This window comes from Pygocentrus nattereri, chromosome 9 (genome assembly GCF_015220715.1).
Source record: "Pygocentrus nattereri isolate fPygNat1 chromosome 9, fPygNat1.pri, whole genome shotgun sequence".
Lineage (NCBI taxonomy): Eukaryota > Metazoa > Chordata > Actinopteri > Characiformes > Serrasalmidae > Pygocentrus > Pygocentrus nattereri.
The window spans coordinates 28,168,709-28,193,105 of record NC_051219.1 but is presented as its reverse complement, the minus strand read 5'-3'; the positions used below and the strand labels follow the sequence as shown (position 1 = coordinate 28,193,105).

Below are 24,397 nucleotides of genomic sequence, written 5' to 3'. Positions count from 1 at the left end.
TTAATTAATAGTGAATTACCATGTGTTTCACTTTATAATACTGTTGATGATCATAATTAACTCCTAGTTCATTAATGATGAGTAACCAAGTGTTTTACTTTATTATACTTATATAGCAACACTTCAATCATTATCTAACAGTAGAACCAAGTGAACGTGAAGGCAGGACACATACACATGCAGATATTTCCGTGAGCCCTCTCTTCAACTTTCTCTGGCCTCAAGAGGACATTAAATGAGAACTACTGTTCAGAAAAAACACTGGTACATGTGCTCCTGCAGAAAAGAATGGCGTTTTCATTTCTAAACATGAGAGGTAAGCAGACTGGTCTACTGTATATTGTAGTATTTTAGTAGTCGTCCCATTTGTAGGCTGATGTGCAAATTGGTTCACACTGCCAAATATGAAGATTAGCCTTTTAAGGTGTCTGATCAAAACAAACATGTATCGGACACCGGTCAGTACAGTGTGGTGTGATGCCCCAACCTTCTTTGAGCATACCTGTTTCTGTAAATAGAAATGGAGGGTATAATTGTATTGTAGACACTGCACACTGTGTAGTGTATTTCACTACTGTTAGAAGTGTTAGAATAGACTACATCAGTTAGTAGTTTAGCAGGAGCCCTGTCAGACTCAGCTATTGAGCAATAAATGTAGGATCGGTAATTTATGAGTAAGTTACAAAGAAACTCTCTGTGAGACTCAGTAGTTATTTTTTTAGTTAATAGTGAACTACCCTAATCATTAGTTCACTATTACCTACTGAATAGTTAACTAGTTGTTCTTGGTAGGTAAGAGTAGTTACTTAAGCATTAATGCAGAACTGATTAGTTATTTATTAACTAAGAAACCGTATTGTAATTGTTACCATGTTGATTATAGAACTGTTTATTTTGAACTCAAAACTTTAGTAATACAATGTCTCAGACATAAAGCAGTGTATTCATAACCATTTCTTGTAGTAGTTTTCTGTAAGGGAGATTTTAAAGACCTTAAACTCTTCAGACGTCTGGTTCCTATCACCACCAGTGTGAACAATTCTAGCTCAGGAGTTTCTCTAGAGCAAAGCACTTTGCCAATAAGTAACCTGAATGAGTTTTGTTGATGTGTCATTTCATTATGTAGTTTCTCTAGAACAGAGCATTTCACACCAAACCACTCTAAATGATTTTGTTTACACCTGAACTACTTAATAATGCTGAAATTTGGCTTAATACGCCTTTAAAGTTAGGGCTGGGCGAAAAGGTTTAGAACATTGTGTCTAAATATCAGTAGGAGAATGCAGCATCGGACTTGTTAGGAACTTTTTGCATTTAAGATGTGTGTGTGTGTGTGTGTGTGTATAAATATATATATATATATATATATATATATATATATATATATATATATATATACACATACAACAATCTTATATGTAAATGTGCTATAAACAAAACAGTTCGACAGATCTGGAATTAAACATTTATTTATGTTGATGAGGCATGACTTTTTTACTGAACTGTACATTATTATAGTTTTCCCATCAGAGAAAATTTTAAAAAAAAACAGATTAAGACTTGTGTTAGATGTATTTAGTCCCAACTCCCAGTTAATTAACAAAGTAATGAAGTTTAATTTCATAAGCGACAAAACAGCTGCAGAAGGTGTGAGGGTAAACGCTGCAGATGCTCCGATGCTTCTCTGCAGTGGCTCAGAATGTGCGTTTGCTCCACCTGTTGGCTGATATCATATAAAGTGCATAAACATTACCATGAGTTGAAGAAGGGGTTTGGGAGTAGCACCAAGTCTGCCAGAAACTGCCCAGATTTCAATGAACACCTTACAACTTACTCTTATGTAGAAAAAAAAACTGACAAAGAACAGCATAATGCCGGAAAGTGCTATGAGTCATGACTCCAAATATAATCACACCCATCTCAGAGGTCCTGGATGCTCTGCATAGGGGCCATCCAGGGTATTCATAGTACTAGTAAGATATACATTTTAGGGGTGAAAAAGGCATCAGTGCATCACAGTTTATCACCCTGACAGTGGCAATACACCTGCTCTGATTTTGGAATGTTAAAATCAACTACGATTGATTAAAATAATACTCAGGAAATGTGCTCCTTTCATTGAATTTAGTTTAATTGAATTGTGGCACTTTTTGTAAATAAATACACATATAAAATGTATTGTTTTTTGACTAATTCCTCAAGTCACATCTGTGTGTTTAATTTCATTTGGAAAATGAATCTGAATTGTACCAAATTGGACAAGATTCACTGAATCATTTCCTAACTGAATGGAGTCATTGTGCGGTCAGATATTAATACCCCATGTGTGTGCGGTGAGGTCCAAAAGTCAGAGATCAACAGTGAAAGTGCTTCTATTCTGCATTCCTTTCTAATTTAATTTTTAATTACAAATGGTATTATCAGCATAACAAATTGAGCAAAAAGTGGAACCTATTTATCTAAATGACAGAATTTCTTAGTATTTGGTGGTTATGTCCCCCTTTGCTTTAATGACACTGTGCACCCAAGCTTCACAAGAAAGCCTCTTATGAATAGATCAAATAAATAAAAAATAATACAGAATCTTTATAACAATGCAGAGTATTTCTTCTTCATATTACCTGTGATAAGTTTGTTTTATATATTTTTTTAAAATTCAAAAATGTTCTAATTCAACATATAAATGTGAATCAAAAATACACAAATTTCAACATGGTCTCACACTTTTGGATCTCAGTGTATACTCAAACAGCTTAGTCATTAAAAAGAAACATCTTAGCCACGAATCTTCATATGATAGAATATACAATTGCGTGTACAAGTTGCCCAATACCTTCAATAAGCAGTAACACACGTTTTTGCACTGCCTTTGTGTAGCTGACATTATCAGCAACAGTGTCTTTCACAAAAAAGTGCCAAATGAAATGAACCACCTAGTTACGCCCACTCAAACGTCTTGCAGACAGCTTGGACAGACATGAAAATGCCAGTTGGCTGAAGCAGGAGGAAAAATGACCACCCGGGATAGACCACAGCTTGGTAGATAACAATTTTTGGGTTTTGGATCAGGCCGCTCTTTATTGCAACACTGCATTCCCTTTTTTGGAAAAAAAAAATTATAATAATACAGCAGCATCATGCTGTACTGAAAAACCTCTGACATTGACTTGATTCAAATGTGTTCATTATTTACACATAAATAAAATATATCAACGCAATTTATGCAAAAAGTAAGTAAAAGACAAAATTGTGTTGATTTAATGTATTTTGTGGAAACGATGATACATTTGAATCAAGCTAATTCAATGCATCACTTTTTTCACAATGTACTGTGGGCTCAGTCACACTTCACATGCACCTACTTTTTCCTGTCTGGTGGTTTTTTTTTTCTCTTTCTCTTGTTCTCTTTCTCTCTCGCTCTGGTGGGGACAGTGGTAAACACCAAACACATGATGGGTCATGGAATCTGAATGGATGGGCACGTCACACAGGTCTGAAGTGTCGCACAGTTCCACTACAGTCCTTCATCAGTGCTTTTGAACATCAGGATGGCATTGTAGATCTTCAGGGCAGGTCCTAGCTTGATGCTCATTATCTTCACAATATCAGTCTGAGTCAGCAGGAGGAAGGCCTCTCCATCGATCATCTGCAAAAACAATGTTTTTGGAGGTAAGACTGATTTGCATGTTATATTTTAGGCAGACTAACAGAGAGCACTATTATAACGTAAGGCACAGGATTTCACAAACTACCTCATCTTTGAACAGCCGGGCCTGCTCCTCACAACCTATAAGATTTTGCACAAAGCCAAAAACCTGGAATTGAAACAGAATGTAACATTAGAAGCCCCTTACAGCTCTATTCAAGATTACGTTGATGGGCCAATGAGTCTCTTGACAACTCCCTATGTTAAATACAAAGTATTCTTTAAAGGGGCAACACATTGGCAACAAATCGCATCACACAATGTCAAGCAGTGACAGAAACCAAATTAGCAAGTCTACTTGAGATCAGTAGTGAAGAGGGGCTAAACCTGGGTGCTGGCCTGAACTTTCTTTTATTCAGCCTACTAAAGATAGATGTAAAGTATCCCATTTCTGAAGATCTTGTATGAGTTTATCCAGAAGAGGTGTAGTTTTTGGAGTAAAGTTCTTTAAATGAGCAAGTGATATATACTCCCAGGTATTTAAATCCTGTTAACGATGTACAAAGCAGTATGACAGAGTATGGGTTAAACATGTCTGTGCAATTTAAAGGGAAACATATACTCTTCGAATAATTTACTTTATAACCAGAGAAACTACCAAACAGGTCTAACATTTTAATAACTTGGGGTATACAAAATGATGGGTCTGATATATATAATATTAAGTCGTCTGCATACAGAGATACGAACTTTCTTTTTACAAAACTGGCTGATTACAAGGCTTCCACCCACTCATGAATAGAAAGTAGTTACATACTGTTTGCCTCAGACAGCAGCAGAGCAAAGAAAAGTAAGATTTGCAAAACTGCAACTTGGTTGTAATGTGTTCTCCAAGTCTTTCCTTTATTAGCGGGCAGCTAGATCTATTTCACATGTATTTCCAGGTATTTTGTATTTCTACTAGTAATGCTATTCTGCTTTCTTTAGCTAAAAAAGGTGAGCAAACTAAAGAGCATAACAAGCTAGCTGCTAGTAAAACTCATCAGCTATGTCAACATTGAGGAGTTTGTCAAACAGTTTGCAAATGCAAAATGAGAACTAACATCTTTTTTAATAGCTGTGTGTAAATGACTAAGAGTCTAATTGTAAGTGCATACATGTACAAATTTTTTGTTCCCTCTTGCTTCTTATTGTTGGTAATGCGAGGACGTCACGTTACTGCTGCATCATTTAAGGTGGAGCAGTGCACTGTATATTAACGAGGCATGGAGTGTTATTGAAAGAAATGCCCTACTATATAGGGTAGTGTCACTACCCTGTATCTATAATGTGTGTAAAAATATGCCCCTGTAGATACCCATTCAAACATTCAGATAAAAAAGAAAGAAGCTGAAAAGAATTGAATCTTTTTTTCTGTATCATTTTTAAAAATTACACACCATTGGGGGGGGGGGGGGGGGGGGGTGTCACATTTAAAATTTTGGCCAAACTATCAATTTTAACATATTGTGCATGCGAAGGTGTGGTGTCTTTAAAATCCTTTTAAAATCTCCCCTTTGTTATGATGCCTACCTCCTCTACAGTCCATGTAGCTACTTGGCTTGCGTGGATTCCAGCAACACCAGGCAGTAACTTGCAGTGTTGCTCCCAGCAAAGAGAAAGTGTGCGATCTGAACTGGCTGTCAAAGCCGACATGAACAGGGAGGGATACATGCTTTCTGTAGACATGTCTGAACAAAAACAAACACACACATATCTGGTATTGTGAAAGCTTCAGAGCTTATTTTGGGACCTCATAAATTCTTTCTGTCAAATAAAAAGCAGAAATAAAATATTTTCATCATCAAGTTTATCTGCTTTACAAGATGCAATAAAACAAGAATCTCACTCTGATAGGTTCTTTGCTGATTCTTTCGATATTTTGGAGGGCGGCCAATCCTGAAAAAGAACAAAATTAATTTATGTTTCCAAGTGATTAAAAAACACTAAATGTACAATTTTTGCCTGTGAGCAGATTATTACAACTTAAGGGGGCCATCTTAGTGTGTCTGACCCTAAGTAGGACATGTTAATTTAGCTAGGGAGTGCTCTAACTTGATGCATATATAAAGCCTCTTTAGTAATGGCAACATTTTATATATCTGCAAAGCCATAGTTACTGCATCAGACTTACTATTAACCAGAGTAAACTGCAGATTATTGCTTACCTTCCATGGTAGCGTGACTTTTTTGCCCTCTGGCCAAAGACGAGGAGGTTGCGCTTGGACCCCTCTGTGTCTGAGAGGTCAGTTTTGACCCTGCCCTGATTCCTTTCAGCAAGGGGGCAGCCCGATATACAGTGATGTGCCGTAAAACGCCCGGTCACATGTCCTGACCCATCACACCCAGGAGTGGGACATTTTCTGTTTCAGAGAGAAAGTATCTGAAAGTCCTGATTCACACTTAAAGTTCACTCTGTTCCATTTGTGACCAGGCACTACTACAGAGATCAGTCTAGAAGAAGCTATGATAGTGTAGAACTGTCAAAACATTTCACTGAAAACAAACTAATAAAATAATAAATAATGTCTAGAGTTATGAGGGAACGTGCAGGACTGACCTGTGGTGGAAGCTGTACTTAGAAGTGTTGCGGGAATGCGGGACAGTTTTACAGGGAGTAGATGTGTAGCTGGGTTGCCCTGCAGCTGTGTTCTCCTTAGGCCCTAAAGGAGGAACAACCAGCATTAATCTCTACATTACTGCAAGCACATAACCCAGCAAAACAGTCTTGAACATATATAAAATGATAACTTTACAGCAGCAACTGTGACACCTGAATTTTATCTGCACTTTTGTCCTTTTTGATAGATAATGGATAATGGTATCATACAGTATTTTCTTTTTATGTTTTTCTTTATCTATCATGCAACTACAACGCTGGCAGGGTGAATGCTAGCAAATGCTTCCTAACAACGTAATTAGACAACTAAAATGCCACTATTGGATTCTTTTAGCTGTTCATCAGCTAACAGACATGTTGACTTGCATGTCTTAGACTCCTGGACATGGCTGTGACACTGAACTAGAATCAGGAATGAATTATACACGCATTTTGCACAGAGCTAATCTGGTGGAACTTGTTAGGTACATTAGTGCTGTAGCTCCAGTGAAAAACTAAAGAAGCAAACTTCAGAAACCAAACATATCTTGGCTGAACAGTTACATTTAGGACTAATTTGAATTCCTGACCTATTGTCTTAAGACAAGTGGTACATAATGAAGAGGCTGCTGATGAGGTGAAGTGAGGTGAGAAATGGAGAGAGTCTGCAGAAGGTAAAAAAAACTTTAGGCATCTAACCAGGCTGTTGGGTGCTGGAGATGCAGGGCGGGGGTTTGAGAGAGTGGCCTGTGCTTTCACACCAGCCTGCAGGGTGGATGTCAGGGTGGTCTGAGTCCATCCACTCATCATAAACATGACTCCAGCCATCAAAATGGATCTGGATATAAGAGAAGACAGTTTACTGACAAAGTTACTGTAATGCTTAACTGATGTTTGTTTTATACTATTTTACTTAGCAGTACACAAGTTAAAATTCTTAGGCTGTGTGCATAGCTACACTTATGTAGGTTTCAGGGATTTGGAGACCTCACTGGTGGAAATGTGTCACTGAATGCCTGTGCGTATGATGTTAATGCATAAAGATGCACAACGTAGTTTGAAAAACTCCCACAAAGTCTGACCTACCTCTGGCTTGAAAATGATTATTTCTGGCTTAACAGAGCGACTCAGTGACACAGGAATCTTGGAGAATTTTTTCCTAATGCTGCTTCTTTCAATTAAAAAAAAAAAACTTACAGTACAGCTGTAAATCTTACAAAACTGTAAACATTATTTGTTATATTAAATTTGTTTTAAATGGTAATTTTGGGGGGTTATTCATATTTATTATTGTAGCTGCTGTTGTTGTTATTCCATACTTGCATTTGGAAAGATACACAACAGTGTGATTCTAGTGTAACTCATTAAAATATAATGAATGTGCTTGAGCATGTTTTGTTTTATATAAGCAAAGTAATACAGTTTTAGCTACACATAAGTAATATTATATATTGTTATAATAAACATTCAAAGTTTAACTTGAAATAACAAAAATGGCAGTTAAAATATCCTGCCCAGTTCTTTAAACCTTTCTTTTCTGGTTAATCTATAGCTGGCTGTATATTGTCACAGTAACAAAAGTAGATGAACAGAGTATAAATCTGACTCTAGGTTTAATATGTGAAAGGTTCAAGGGCTGTATGACACCGTTATTATATATTCACAGCAACTAAATCTGTATTCATATGCAAAGTAAGTTAGCGAGCAAACCTTAATCCTGTGTGAGTCCACTTCTTGCACGGTGGCCACCCGGATCAGTGCTGGACTCCTCTTATCCACAGCCTCCAGCTTCATATTGACCTGGAAACTATGTGGAGGCCGCTGCACACAGCCAGAGAAAGAGCACACATTACACACAAAACATGTCCACACAACTTAAAAGGGAATCCCATTGATTTTTCTAAATGTCTGTATAATTTAATGATTAAGATGTAAACAAGGTCATTCAGTGTGGTTTGATATTAAATGCTTTCTATTGTTGACAGGGTGGTGACAGGAAGAGTTTAATGCCTCTAAAAGCTCCCTCACAGCAAGTTACTATATGAAATGGTTATAAATACACAAATATATTGTGTGATGACTGAGATGTTGTTTTAGATAGTGTTGAAAGGATTTTAACCTAAAGCAGATTTTATTAATATATTAATGGCGGAGAGGTACATGCAGGGCATTGTTTGTTTTCATTTATTATTTCAGCCATTTACCACTATTTTATCAAACTCATGACAACATGTAGATTTAATGGTGGTTTTGGATAACAAATAAAATGGTTATATTGTATTGTGGACATCATGATTCCTGGTTCCTATCACCACCACTGTAAAGAAATCAGAATCTGTATGTTTCTCTGCAATTAATCATTTCACATTTCACTCTGAATGACTTTGTTTACATATGACTTACAACACATTACAAAATTTTGAAATCAGCAGAATTTCCTTTTCAAGAACAGGTGCAATGGTCACACAGATTTTACTCTGCTTTTCCAATTTTGCAAAAATGGTGTTGGTGCAACATTACATGTTTACTAGCTAGTCTGGTATAACTATAAATGGGAGTGAAACACTGGACCTGGACAGGACTGCCACTAGTATCTTTATTTACTTTATCTTTACATAAAATTGGGAAGAAATTACTAAAATGAATTCTATTCAAAGGCAAAACATATCATAGATATCCAAATAATAAATATGTGTACCATGAATACAAAGTTGTCTGTGAACTATACTGAGTACTATACTGACTTTCTACAACAGTGTGATTCAGGTGACATATGATAAGCTGACTTCCCTTACCAGCTAATCATTAAAATATATATTTATATAGATAGTACCGTCTTTTCCTCACAGCACAGGATCAAATACACTTTATATTGGCAGTTTTAGCTATAATTATTAATAATAAAGATTTGGATCACTGCTTAGTAGGAATCATCTTTGCATATAAGAATCCTAACAGTATCTACAGATATTTGCTTATAAAAATCTTGTCAGCATTCCTTTATCAGTATATCCCTAATGGTATGTGCGGAAGCTACACACCACTTTAAAGGCCTCAGCAGGCACAGCTGTAGAGCCAGTCTCATTCAAGTATCTCTCCCATGAGAACTTGCCTGGTTCAGGATAGTCTGTGAAAAAGTAGCATAGGACATTTGTTTTAACCCTCTGAGGTACACACCTTGAAATGCCTCTTATTACATTTTGTTTCATTATTTTCAATGAATCAATTGATGTTTGTAAGTAAATAACAAGATATTTTATTATGATCTGAATTGTAATTATTTGCAAATGTATTGTGTGTATAGTATTGCAGGAAAAATAAACATTCTTTACTATTTGTATTTGTCATTTTTTTAACACTGAAAGAAAAAATGTCGGAAGTACAGATCGTAACTTGTCAGACTGTAAACCAAAATGTAAATGCAATTAATCAAATATACAGTAAAACAACAATACCAACACTAAGCCTTTATGGGTTCACTTTACAATGGTGCTTACAGCACTTTGTACTGTCAATTACCTTGAGGCGGGGTGAGTGGGAGGCCTCTTTCTTGGCACCAGCCGACTGGGTGAATATATGGACTTCGAGCATCACACCTATAAGGGTACAAAAAATAAAAAATAAAAACAAAACCAAAAGCAATGACATCCCATCACAGTCTATGATACGTATTATATGCACTGTTGACCCAAGGCAAAACGCACCAGTAGTCGTAGGTGTCATCCCAGTTATCAAAGTGAACTAGAAAACGGTTTCCCACCACATCCGTTACCGTAGCGACGCAAATGAGAGAGGGGTTCATGCGGTCAACAGCTTCTAACTTCATGCCAACCTCAAACCCACAGTCCTTATCTGTCTGTGTGGTAAAGAAACCAAAACCACATTCTGAGAAAAAGTAAACTGTTTTAACATAGAAGTACTGTTTTTTTTTTAATGATTTTATTTGATATTTATTTTGACTGTTTCTGTCTTTTAATGTTATGGAATAACTTTTTGTGAATAATGCTATTTGTTTAAAATACATAAAATAGCTAAATAAAATGTATCAATCAATCAATCAATCAACAGATCTAAACTTACAGCTCCCCTTACAGATAAAATCAGGCTGCTGTTTTTAGCTATGCATTGTAATTTTGTCCAGTGTCTAGATACCAGTATGTCATCAACATGGTTTGAGGCAAGAATGTGATGATGTCAGCATGCAGTTTGCATGAGGCTACACTGGTGGATGTAAAGTTCCATTACTTGTTAGCTACATTGGCCTCGTAGCTCCAGCGCAAAACTAAAGAAGCAAATTTCAAACACAAAAAAAACATGGCTTGGCTGATCAACTATATTTGGAGTAAAGAAGCAAAATGTGTACCATTGGTTTAATAGCTTTTAGCAACATTTAAATTACTGTGCTTCAGTTCATATGTATGACTTACTTTTCCTGGGCTAGTAAACAATTCTTTTGGGGCGGCTTGTGCTTTGGTTAGCTTTAAGTAGCTTGCCCAGGAAAACTCCTCCTCCTTATAACCTGTAATGCACAGACAGCAACAGTGTTAGAGCTGAAGTGGCTACAACAGGCTTGTCCAAGCTTACACTGAATAAGGTGACACACTGAATATACTTGATTCAAATATGTACATAATTTTTACCTGAATATATAACAGCAATACAAATTATGTTGATGCAATAGATTTTATTCATGTGAATTCAAAGCAATTTAATGAAACAGCACAGGAGTCCCTGTGTGCTTGTCTGTTAGTGGTGCTGGCTCCACAAAATTCAAAACACTATCAAAGTATCCAGCTGGTAGGATGAATTTGGCCCACATGTTGCAGTTTGGACAACCAGTCTCTAAGGAAACATCCTCTTACAATGTTTATGGAAATGGACCTCTGAATGTTGTTTACCTTTAGGAGTGTACAGTTTGTGTCCTGTGCTCTCACACCATCCAGCAGGGTGAATATCTGGGCAGTTAGCAGTGACCCAAAAGTCATGGCAGTCTGAGTAGCCATCAAAATGAAGACGTAGTCTGTAGCCACAAACCTGTAGAACGGCAAGAGGTGAAGTGTTAGGCTGAGACATTCACCTTCTGCTTAGATGCAGCTTAAAACTGGTCAAATATTACAAATTGTCATGTCATACCTCAGCCACTGTTAGTACGAAGTACATGGAGGGATGCTGAGGGTCAATGCCCTCCAACTTCATGCCTTGGCGAAAGTTGTTTGGACATTCAGGAACTCTCTGTGACTTTACAGACAGAGATGGCTTTTAGCGTTAACATCTAAAGACTGTTTTAGTTTGGACAAGAACATGCAAAGTACCGGATTGTTAGACAGTGAATTAAGCTAATCACTGTTTTTCTACCTAGTACTATTCCTTCATCTCAAATCAGTAAATCTGCAAAGGAATGTGCTGAGATTTTGCACTCACATATGTAATTTTCATTAGATTATGTGTTCATATTAACCGTATAAAATGAAAATAACACAAATTTGAGAAATTTAGTTAGAAAGTACTAAACTATCATTTTTATACCATTCTAATGAATAAATTTGTGTCATTGAAGTTTGTTTGTGGATTGTCTGTACTCATGAAAGAGAAATTCCAGCAATTTTTCAAGAAAATTCTGCATAATTTAGACATTGATATGTACACAAAGTAATGCAGAGTGGTTTCATTTAAAAGGTTTTTACCAGTACATTGTAAAGAAACATACCAATTGACTTGGTTACAGTGGTGGTGACAGTAATCAGGGGTTGCAACATCCACAAAACAAATACAGCCATTTATTTTCTTAGCAGTAATTATTAATTTAGAAACTATGAAACTAGAGTACAGAGTCATTGTAACTAAGTCCAAGGCAGCCTTAGGTAGGAAAGTTAGGCCCTAATGCTTTTAGGCGAGAGGTGTCCGTGCCAGGCACTGCTTAGAAGGCCTTAAGAGATGAGCAGATATGAGCTGTAAGAAATTCGGTCTTTTTATTAAAAGCAAGCTAGCTTTTGGTGAGGAGATAGATAAGCAGCGAGCAGGAACAGGTTGTAACTCTTAAATAATTAAAAAAGCCATTATGGAGAAGTCGTAAAAGTGGTCCTTGTCAGACAAAGCATAGAGATGTCAAAAAGTAAATTTAACATAGCAAATATAATGATAGCCAATGGAAACCCTAGGATGGTCGGAGAGGAGGAGTGAAGACCGCGCCCTGGGGAGGGGCAATGAGCATATTCGAAAAACATTATAAAAACTGACGTAATGTGTTGAATCTTTTTTGGCTATCCGGAAGCCGCCTTGTCACCTGAAACTTAATAAAAGCCTTTTCCTTCAAAAGAACCAACGGCTGAAATTTGTTTTTTCATCTTTTTCATTCTTGCAAGAAAATCTTTTAAACTTTTTGGCGGTATTGCTTTTTATACTTTGCAAGAATGTTTTTAATCTTTTGATTTAATAACCTTTTTAAATTAGAAAACAGATTAAATAAAAATTAGAATATCAATTAAAAAGTTAATTAGTTGTAACATAATACTATGTCGGAGACCCAGGGTGGAGGCTGGACTGCTCTGGATCCTGACAGATACTACACAGGTTCTCTGAAATTTTATGTTCCATCCTGATCATGGTAAAATAGGACTAAATCTGAAAACAAAATTGCCTTACAACATCCTGCATGCACCCCTCCACCACGAAGGTTTTTAGAAAATATTTTTTAGGCTGAAATTTACAACTCACAACTCACTATCATAAAACTATGTCTCAGACATCAAGCAGTGTATTCATAGGCATCTAATGTAATAATTTAGCAATATTAAATGCATCAGATGTGGGTCCTATCATCAAAACTGTAAACAATTCTGGCTCAGTAAGTTTTAGTAAGAGCATTTCAATGACTGAATTGACTTTGTTTATATATAAACCATTGAATTAAGCAGAAGTTTTGAAAAATCATATGCTCTGAGGGAGGGTCTGGTAGAATACTAATATTTCTGAATGTAGTAATTGTATGTGTTCATTCATTCTTTTAAAGACTTTACTATTTTTATAAAGAAACATGGGCATGAATATTCAGATAAACAGTATTACTGTTGGTGGACCTAGAACAGCAGCTGAAGTTCCCCAGCCACATTGCTGTCACCACCCTTCGACCAGACATTGTCCTTGTGTCTGAGTCGACCAAGCAAGCCATGCTGCTGGAGCTGACAGTCCCATGGGAAGACCGCTTGGAAGAAGCGTTTGAGAGGAAGCTCTCCAAGTACGAAGGACTGGTCAGCGACTGTCAGAAGGCTGGATGGAGAGTGAGGTGCCTCCCAGTGGAGGTTGGATGCAGAGGTTTCGCGGCCCGTTCCTTGGCCAGAGCCTTAAGCAGTTTAGGCATTGAGGGAGCATGAAAGAGGAGAGCCATCCGCAATACCGCCGAAGCGGCAGAGAGGGCCTCAAGATGGTTGTGGCTCAAGAGAGGAGAACCATGGAGTCGTGGTAGCTAGCTAGCCATCTGGACACAAGCTGGGGTCTAATCAACCCCAGCTAGGTCACCTGGATGAGGGTGTATGATGTTGAAAGACCCGAAACACCCAATGATCCACTGATGATGTGTCCACATGCATCAGCAGATGTATTTACACAGCGAATTCTATTCATATTCAAACTTTTGACTGATGCTTTATAATGACCAAAGACAACAATAAAAGACATTAACAACTAGGTAGCTTATATGGACCTGTGTATGGTCCAGTAAAAAAATCTCCAGTTAAGGATGAGGTGGTGCGAACAACCAGTACCTCTTGGAAGAGTTTGGGTGGAGCTGCCACTGCCTTCTGTTCCTCCAGATACTGCGGCCACGACCACAACTCAGCTTTAGCATCTGTCGTGCCTGCACAGATAAAGACACTATTGTGCTCACAGGCTGTCTCTTCAGGAGAAACAAACACAGGATCACACAGATAAGTAAGAAAATAACTGAAATGTTCCTTCGAGGATATTTAAACTTTTAAAGAAGTCAGGCACTGCCAGCGATAACAAATACATGCTGTAATTCAATATTAATGATTTTGCACTAATTAAATTAATCTATTTAACAAAATATAAATTCTATTTAAACATTTAAATACATAACTAAATTTGAATAATTATTCATGAAAAAAGCAACAGACTTCATGTTAAAGAAGAAAGTCACTGATTTTTCTAAATTCCAGCATATTTCAATCTTCGAGATGTCCCAGAATGTTTTGATGTGAAATGGTGCATTTTAGTCCAACTTGCCAGTTGGATTTTTTTTTTATATATTGGTGATAGGAACCAGGAGTCACAACGCCTACAACACAAATTAATATAAATATATAGCTACTTTATTTACTATCCAAAATGACCAATGAACACACACGCATCTTCTGAGTTTTTATATGTATTGTTGATAATGGTGAAATAGTGGTAAATCAAAAACTCTCATAAGACAATGTCTCAGGCATCAGTTAACATATTAATAACCATTTAGTGTAATAACTTTCTGTGACAGAGCTTTTTGAGGCTTCAAACATCTGGTTACTATTATCACCATTGTGAACAGTTTTGACCCAATACGTTTTTCTGGAATGGTGCAATTCACATGAAAACATTCTGAAAGAGTTTTATATCTTAACAAATCAGAATCATGCAAAAATCAATACTTCCCCTTTATTATTGTAATTACAGGTGGGCAATATATAATAATAATGATGCTTTTTGCTATCACAATATGCTTTTCTTAGTATACTGTGGTTACTAGCATTTCTTAAAGGAGACTAAACTACTGCATTCATCAGAAAGAGAGCATAATTAGCCCTGTTTAACTGAATATAATGCAGCACAGTATGTGAAACAATACATTAAAATCACTATACTCATAGTCTTTGATTTTATTTTTTAGTTTTGGCACTACTGAGGCTTATTTACTATTCTAGCATATCAAACAATATTAAAAAAACAAATCATAAAAACAAACATTGTGAGACATATTGTGTCCTCAAGTACCATGATGTTATATTTTTCCTGCCCACTTTCCCACCCCTAACCCTAATGGTCCTGTAAGAACAAATGATTTATGAATTTTAATGATATAAATCATTATAATATCATGAAGCCTCAGGATATAAAACACAAACACACCTGCTTTTCCCTGCCCTCCATCTGTTTTCGAGTCTTCAGCTTTCTCCTCCTTGAATGGCAACATGAAGTTAGCACGCTTGGTTTAAGCAGCCATTTTTATTCTACAGATTCTTTACAACAGCATGACATGCCAAAAAGGAAGCTTGCTTTGATTAGTGAAACTGTCAGTAATAAGATGAGAAAGAAAAGATTTGCCACTTGTCCTACCATTGCCTCAGCCTCGGAGTCTTCCTCAGAGGGGCTTAAATAATCCCTCCTTCTCTTCTTCTTCATTGGCTTCAGTAGTTCAGGGACACGAGAGGCCACTTGCCCTTCCTGAACCCTCTCAATACCTGTGGAGCTAGAAAAGCCAGAAATAAGCAAAAAAGGCCAAAAGTGTGTTGAATAATAGTTCAGGCAAAGAAAGTTGTGTGTCTAAGGTTTGATTCTTTAGTTTTGCACTGGAGCAACGAGGCTAATGTAGTTAGCAAGTAATGGAAACTCATGGCCACAGATTAGCATTGTGCAATCTTGCATCAAACCAAGTTAAGTTGACAGAGAATCTCAAATACACTTGTGGTTTCTGAGACTGTGTGGCATGCGGTTATCTATAAAAATAGACAAAGCCTGAATTTTGTTCATATTTCTGTCGATTTATTTATAATTAACATTGTCAGAAATCACACAAACGTGTAATAATTTAGGTATGCAGTGTGTACGACGTGATTATGATTAGTGGTTACAAGCTATTGGGCTATTTTATTGATATCGTGATACACTGTCACATACACTTTTCTTAGCACAATTAGGCCTGTTTAATTGGATCTAGTGCAGAGCAGTTTGTAAAACTACCATAGTTGTAGTTGTATCATGAAATTGTCAGTGAAATAACAAGGGCACCTTAAAACTGTTACCCAATTTCAATCATGAAGACCCCTAGTGGCGAATAATATAGCCTTTTCCATCAGATTCGCATCTGTGAGCCAGAACTCAAAGTGGCAAGGCTGTTACTGAATCATGCTTTTACAAGTACGGGTGCAGCAAGGCTTTACAGTGCTTTTTACAGTGTGGGTGTGATGGTAAATATTCACATGGGCCAACACCACATCGATAGAAACAGCACTTCATCTCTTAGCAAGAAGGTTAAACAATGTATCTCAGTTAAAGTATCTCTGCAACTTACATACACTAAACGTTTGCAGACACCTGCACATTTCCTTTGGAATGAAGGGTATTAATAGATAGTTTGCCCTCCTTTGCTGTAGCCTCTACTGTTCTGGGAAGACTACACATGATATAAACTCCAGGGTACTGCATGAGGCTCCATCACTTCAGAGAACACAATTCCACTGCTCCACAGATCAATGCTGGGGGCTTTATACCCTTCTAGCCAACTCTTGGCACTGGGTATAGTGACCTTAGGCTCATGTGCGGCTGCTCCAGAGTGTCCCATTCTATGTTCAATGCTTTCTATGGAGATTATACAAACTGCATGTGCACAACTGAATGCATGTGCCAGCAATGAGTGCACCTTAAAATAACTTCATCATGAATTAATTAATTAATCAGTTCATCATTAATAGGGGCATCTGGATACTTCTGTACATATATGTATATTGATTACTGATTTGGAAACTATGCTAGTGCCTTGAACCACTCTGCTATTAGAACCATATACAAAACTCACTCTTTGTAAAGGTTAGAGACAAGGGCATTAAAGACAGTCAGACAGGTTGAATGTTGAAGACACCTAGTGGTGGAACAATATAGAACTGAAAGTCAGTTCCCAAAGATTTCCTCTATTACAACCCATTCAATAACAAAGGGTTTGTATGTATGTTCAGGTCCTGACTTTCATGACTCCAGAACTTACAGATTAGTTTCACAGTAATTACTGAATAATTTAAAGTACACACTTAAAATGATGTTTTTTCAAAGTTTTTTTTAGTTAAAAATCTATATAGAACCATGAACACTCAAAGAACCCTTTGCATGGTTAAAGGATTCTTTGCATCATTGAAGCGTTCTTCAGATTGATGAAGAATGTGTTTCATATGGTTCTATACAGAAAATGGTTCTATATAACACCAAAAAGGGTTGTTCTATTGTTTCAGACTTGATATCATAACACTAGACCCCTTGATAGATAACAAAGACCCCTTTTAGGTGCCATTTAGAATCCTTTTCTAAAAGGTTCTATACAGAACCATCTATAACACATTCTCCATCAATCTGAAGAACCCTTTCATGATGCAAAGAACCTTTTAATCATGCAAAGGGGTCTTTGAGTGTTTGTGGTTCTATATGGAATAATTTCTTCATTAAAGAACCCTTGAAGAACCATCATTTTTAAGAGCGTAGTTATTGAATAATACAGTTCCGATAAAAAATATTCACTCCCATGAAGTTTTCCTGTTTTATTACCATAGAATACTGAATCACACTGTATTTGAATTTTTTCACACGGATCAACAGAAACATTCTTTCATCTTTCATGTTCCTGCAGAGCGGTTTGATCCACTGTGATTCAATGTTCCATAATAATAAAACATAACTTCAAAGTGTGCGTATTTTTATAAACTGAAGTCTGAAGATTAATAACTTAATCGCAACCCTGCAGTTTAAGTTTAATTTGTACTTTTCTGCAACTGGTTCCCGACGTAGCTCCTCAGGATAGGCCCGCTTGGTAACCTGCTCACTCTTCCGCTGGACCGAAACCTCCTGGGCCACCATGCTCGGCTTCATGTGACGACCACCCTCTACAGAGGCAGCTGGACCAGCAACACTATGCACTGAGACATCTAGAAAGCAGCAAAAGTCTGTGATAATTATGAAGTTCCTTTCCAGAACACTATCAAACACCAGAGATGGGTAAACTGTAGGCTGCTCTAGCTAGTTGAGTTATGTTTTAAATTGCCTGTGTTGTAGAAAACCAAAAAGTAAAGCGTAATGTACTATGTAAACACTGATAAACATGGTCTCAAAATGTACTGCTCCGTTGCTAGCCTATACAATCCATATATGGAAACTGATTTGCACAAGCAGTCACATCACCTCCTCTTCCTGCCTACAGTTTATCCCAGAATTGTGAGAACCCTCACAACTCTGGTCCTGGAGACCCACTGCTCTGCATTTTTTTGTGTTTCCCTGCTGCCAACTCACTTGATCCACCTAATCAGCCCAATATTGAGTTAAAGTGGGTCTGTTAAAGCAGGGAAAGAACTAAAACGTTTAGGGGAGTGGGCCTCAGGGACCAGGGATCAGAAACACTGATTTAGCCCACCCAATCAAAATGAAGTGATGAGGAGTTTGTTACTGCAGGCAGCGTGTAACATAGCTATTAGGGTAAAAGACTTGGGGAAAGTGGTTATACATTGTGCTGTCCCTGACTGCCGAGAAGCAAATATATCATGGTAACCTTCTAAAGATCGCAGTCCTGCACACTTAAAAATGAAGGTTATTCAAGGGTTCAACTATTTAGAAGCACCCAGAAATTGTTCTGTTGTTACAGTGTCAGGCTTGTTACAAAGAACCCTTTTTGGTGCTGTATAGAACCCTTTTAAAAATATCCTATATAGAATCATCTACAGCACATTCTTCATCAACCTAAAGAACCCTTTCATGATACAAAGAACACTTAAATCATGGAACGGGGTCTTCGAGTGTTCATAGTTCTATATAGAACCATTTTCTTTACTAAAGAACCCTTGAGGAACCATCATTTTTAAGTGTGTGGTCCTGGAGTACCCCTGCCTTGCACAATTTAGTGTTTTTGCTGCTCTAAAACAACTAATCCTACTAATCATGAGTTGAAGTACGTGTTAAAAGATAAAGAGGGATTGGGAAAAGGTAATATAAAATGAAATCTGGCTGTTTTTGGTATATACAATCATAAAAGTGTTCTAAGGGAACTTCAGGGGAAAATAATACAAGCAAAATGTAGAATATGGGCCATTTAGTCCTTCACTCCTCACTCTCAGTTCTGGACTGCAAAAAATGCTATAATCAATGCTGATGTTTTGCTCAGTCCTGTAGGGCTACAGCACTGTGTTTCAAAAGACCCGATTCAAACTGCCATCTAATTAACAAGCCCTTCCTGAACTGGAACACCTTCACCCTCAGGTGAAGAAGACATATGCCTATTTAGAGCTACATATCCATATCCTCTTTAAAAATCACTATATAAAAAGAAATGTTGGACACAAGTGTAGGAATTCAGGGATGGAGCAATGGAGACCTGCTGATGTATCTGGACCAGGTTTCACAGCTTGTTTGTGATCTCCGTCTGCCTTGGTTGCAGCTCCATCAGTGAGTGAGTTAGCTGTACCCACTTTCCCCTGAGTGATCACCTCAAGTGTCCCGCTGTCACTCACACACAGCTGAAGAGCACACAAAACCAGCAGTTTCCTTTAGTTTCTTTCAGCAATTCCTTGCTTCTGTCACAATACATGGCATATTATTTACATAAAGCACTTTGGCAAGATTTTATGCTTAAACACTTTTAAATCATAATATGTTGCAAAATAGTACTCAACTTACAGTAACACTGCTGTCTGTCAATTCTGATTTCAACAACCTATTTGTCACTGACCCATATATGGACATCTGATGATAAGGTTTTGCATACATGCTATTTACAGTGACATATTTTTAACACCTCAAAAACCAAAGAGAGGGAAAACTTCAGACAACAATTTAAAACGGAGCAATTTTGAATGAAAACTCCAAATTATGATATACTCACTTTTTAAACTTATGCTTCCGCTATAGACAGGCCAGTTTTTTCAACGTCAGCTTCTTCTTCAAATACAGTTTACACTACAGGTGAAGTGTTCATACTAACCTTCAGATTGCTGCCTGGAAGGATGGCCATGCCTTCTTTCCACTCCAGAACATGGACGATACTACAGGTGCCGCCCACCTGGGCAGCCAATGAGGCAGTCTCCAGGCTGCTGGACCCGCTTCCCTTCACTTCCTTTCCAGCGTTTTGGGACACTTCCACCTTCGGCATTGGATGAGTGGAAGCTTCAGGAGAATAAACAAAATAGATGTTATTCTCTTTAGGGTATGCAATCCAACAATTAGACTATGTCTAATTTCAGTACCAGATATAGACACTATAGTATTGATACTGTAGTTATGGACTTGTAATACTGTATGTCACTAATGCATATGCATTGCACACCTTGAGATATCATCTGTAACTGATTCTTGTTAGTAGCTACAGAACAATGCATACATATTTATGCATGACTTGTATCTATAAGCACCCATAGTTGCTGTATTGCATTCCAGCGGAAAATGCCATTTGTTGCTGAGCTCTGGGAACTGAACAAGTACTTTGTGTTATAAATATACTTCCTCATAATAAACAGCTATAGTAATAATAAATGGATGTCTACAGGCTTGAGCAATGAACATAATGCACTAAAATTGTATTTACATTTATAAATAGAGGTGTGCAATATGACAATATTTTATCATTATCACATTTTTTTACTGTGATAAGCAAAATGCTCGTACTGTGAAAATTTATATGACTCCTACATAAATCTCAAACTGGGACAGTTACTATTGTTTAGTATACAATTTGAAGCAACCATTATATGTTAATATTAAAGACTGATATAAGATAGTACTTCAGTAATATATTATAATTAGTTGAAAGTATTAGATTATGACAGATACTGATGCACAGCACTACTGGAGTCTTATAGTTTCTTCTTATACCATTACAGTTATTTTTCACAACGCGTTTAATGATGACATCCAATAAAGTCAAGACTAATTGGCAATCCTAGCGCATTATCTTTCCACTCCATAACGTATTTCTGAGTGAAACACATTATTAAATGTGTCTCTGATAGCCCCTAGGAGTGATGGGAGGGGGGAAGGGAAGCATGATCTTGTTTTTTCATATACTTGTGAGATTTATAAATGTGAGATACATTTCAAATGCATTATTTTATTCCAAAATGTATTACCAACAATAAAGTGTGTTAAGTAAAAATACCATTTTTAGCTACCAGACATTTTTAAAAGTACATTTTACATTTATTTATATTTTGTATGGGTAGTGATGTAATCAAAACCTTTTTATTCACTACATTTCAATGGAAGATTACAGGAAAACACGAATTTTATCATTTAAATAATATGAATGATATGATCATGATTTATTCTTAGTATGACAAGGGACATGAATTAAAAAGGCGAAAAGGTCCATTTTGAATTCAGTTTGACTTTAACGCCTTATTTCTGCATGGATATATTGACTGGCCAATAACATCAGCCTATATTGTGGTCTTGTGGTTTCACTTGAAATTCCCATCAATAAAGTACAGACATGCATTGAGTTGTTTTATCATGTAATGAACAGATTCCTATGATCCAAGGAAAACTGTTCAGCTCTGGAGTTATAGAGGTTTCAAGCTTGTGCGCCAGTCTTTACAGAGCCTGAAATTAATGTAACACATAAGAATTGACGGTCACATCTTTCAGTAATGCACTGCTGAACTAAAACTAGTGAAATCTATTTAAGTTCTAATCACATTCAATTATATCAGGTGATATGATAGGTTATTGAAAGTTTTGGCCATGTAAACTCAGCAAAATATTCATATCGGTCAAGCCCATTTTCTCACAACCTTTTTTTTTTTTTGAAGCAATACAAACTCACACAGCATATTTTAAGACACTAAAACACTATCATAATGAAGAATGGAATTAGCTGCAAGGAGTGCCTTTTTTGGATATCACCTGGTAAAATGATGGTGGTGGTATTTTGGGGTCTCGGGCGCTGAGATAAACTGTCCTTGGAGGGAAACGTGCCATTGCTTTCGGGGGAAGCAGCATCTGCATCTTTTGGCTGGACGTCCACATTCACTTTGGCACTCATGGCAAGACGCTCAAAGCCACATTTGAAAGGGAGGGAGAATGGGAGTTTGTGAGGAAGGGAGGGAGAGAGAAAGAGATCAAAAGACAGTTCATTCTACTGAAAATCATTCTTAAATAACATTTTTCATTGATGGGCATGAACATTATCCACTCTGGCATATTACTATTGGGACAACTTCTCTCAAAAATGGGCATATCCTTCTCTTTTTTTTTCTCCATGCAGGTCAATTATGCAAGAGATCTAAAGCTACTGTGACTGTGCAAGACATTTCTCCTTATTTGAGACACTCCTCCCTTAATATGGTAGCCCACTGGGATTTAATTAAGCTAAGATACTGAACCACAATGTGAAGCATACTGGTAAATACACACAGATCCAGTTCTCTCGCCAGCATTAAATAAAGCAGAAACCCATTTCCCCCCATTTTTCACTGAAGTATTATGTCCAGCAGACACCTCATAAAGCCTGTACACAACAAAAAAATGGTTCTTAAGGGTTCTTCAGTAGAGACATGGTTCTATATAGAGTCATGAACACTCAAACTTAAATGCCTAAATGCATGCTTAAACGTTTTTTTGCATGGGAAATGGTTCTTGTTAGAGAATGTGTGGTATATGGATATATATCAGCATCAAAAAAGGTTCTTCTGTTGCTGCACTGTCAAACTCTTTTGTGCTATACAGAACCATTTTCAAACCCATATCCAACACACTCTCCATCAATCTGAAGAATTATTTAAGCATGGAACTGCTGAGTTAGACGTGATGGTTCTAAACTGAACTATTGCCTTTTCTAAAGAACCACCTTTTAAAAGAGTGTACAATTGAGCCAGACATCAACTCTGAATCCATGGCTCATCTGATCTGGTCTAAAGTCAGGCAAATGAAGGTCAGTGCTGGTGAGTTATTGAAATGCAGTGTTATAAATGGTTTAATAAAGCTCATTTGATGCCATTGGGGCGCTGATTAAGCTGTGCAAAGTGCTGTTTTTACGAACAAAGTGAACAGAAAAACTGCACCAGCTTTTTCTTGGAATTTTCTCGTCCCAACTTAAGTGGTGCAGCAGTTACAATCTGGCGCTTGAGCAAAGGAAATTGGTCTGTTTAGAACTACCAGTTCTGTACAGAACCATTTCAGAGCTTAAATGCTTTTTCACACTGATGGAGAGTGTTTTTGTGCTTTTGAAATGGCTCTAGCTATACAGCACCAAAAAGGATTCATCTGTGGTTACAAGCATGAGGCAGAAGGTAACTGCTGCACCATTTAAGGTAGAACGGGAAAATTCCAACAAGAGGCTGGCGAATAAGAAGCTGACTTCAGCTTCGTTGCGAAATGGCGGACTCGCATATAACGTTAACGGAGATGTTTTTTTAAGTAAACTGAGGTGAACTCTTCAGCATATCCTCAACAGCTTAACCCTATACTACTCTCTGAATGAAAGCCAGATGCCATTTTATCCTAACTGACCGGCGGAAAAAGACCCTCTTGCTGCTAACCAACGGTAACATATTAAACACGAACCGACCGTTGGAACATATTTACATTTCCATGGAAACGCTAGCCTGCTGGCTAATTATCTCTGATTTTTTTACGTTAATAAATGAACCTAGCAGCAAAGCAACCATAAACACCACCATCATCGTTTTGCCTTATTTTTCCAACACAATGATAAACCAAAGGTACTTTATCCTTTAACACTCGCTGAACGATATGAATAGTGAAAGCACCGAGTCGATAACATAAATCCATTTATTCTTACCAGCGCTCCGACCTGCTCCTCACCAACCGTTACTGCGCATGCGCCTGTCATCGATGTGGAGCACAGACACCCCCTCCCCAAAATAATATAAAGACAAACATAAATGCTCGAATAAATAAAAAGAAACGGGTTTATATTACAAAATTTCCCGCAACTTTATGCTGCAAAACGTACTGGAAAAACATTCTTACAAAAATATCTACAGATATGAATCTTTTAAGTCTATTCTCTCTCTCGCATTAGACACACAGGATTGCAATGTCTGCATTTTTTTTCTGCGCTTTAACGGCTCTGTCTCCATTAAGTTTTTCCTTTTTCTTTAGAGCTTTTGAAAATGCCTTGAAATTAAGATGAA

The 24,397-nt window shown here is 37.2% G+C and overlaps 1 protein-coding gene across 1 annotated transcript; it reads right to left on the bottom strand.

The window, feature by feature from the left end:
* Nucleotides 1-1,451: 1,451 nt before the first annotated feature.
* On the bottom strand, nucleotides 1,452-24,089 carry l3mbtl1 (L3MBTL histone methyl-lysine binding protein 1). The gene is made up of 22 exons (XM_017698250.2): nucleotides 24,043-24,089; nucleotides 22,146-22,293; nucleotides 20,230-20,411; nucleotides 19,624-19,765; nucleotides 18,025-18,187; nucleotides 15,615-15,747; nucleotides 15,408-15,456; nucleotides 14,045-14,136; nucleotides 11,418-11,522; nucleotides 11,183-11,318; nucleotides 10,712-10,803; nucleotides 9,989-10,140; nucleotides 9,804-9,880; nucleotides 9,326-9,411; nucleotides 7,995-8,105; nucleotides 6,984-7,122; nucleotides 6,246-6,348; nucleotides 5,854-6,048; nucleotides 5,535-5,584; nucleotides 5,219-5,376; nucleotides 3,753-3,815; nucleotides 1,452-3,646 (listed from the first exon to the last, which is right to left on the bottom strand). Exons 2-22 carry the CDS (start codon nucleotides 22,282-22,284, stop codon nucleotides 3,515-3,517), a joined length of 2,499 nt encoding a protein of 832 aa, XP_017553739.1. The 5' UTR covers nucleotides 22,285-22,293; nucleotides 24,043-24,089; the 3' UTR covers nucleotides 1,452-3,514.
* Between the last annotated feature and the right edge of the window lie 308 nt (nucleotides 24,090-24,397).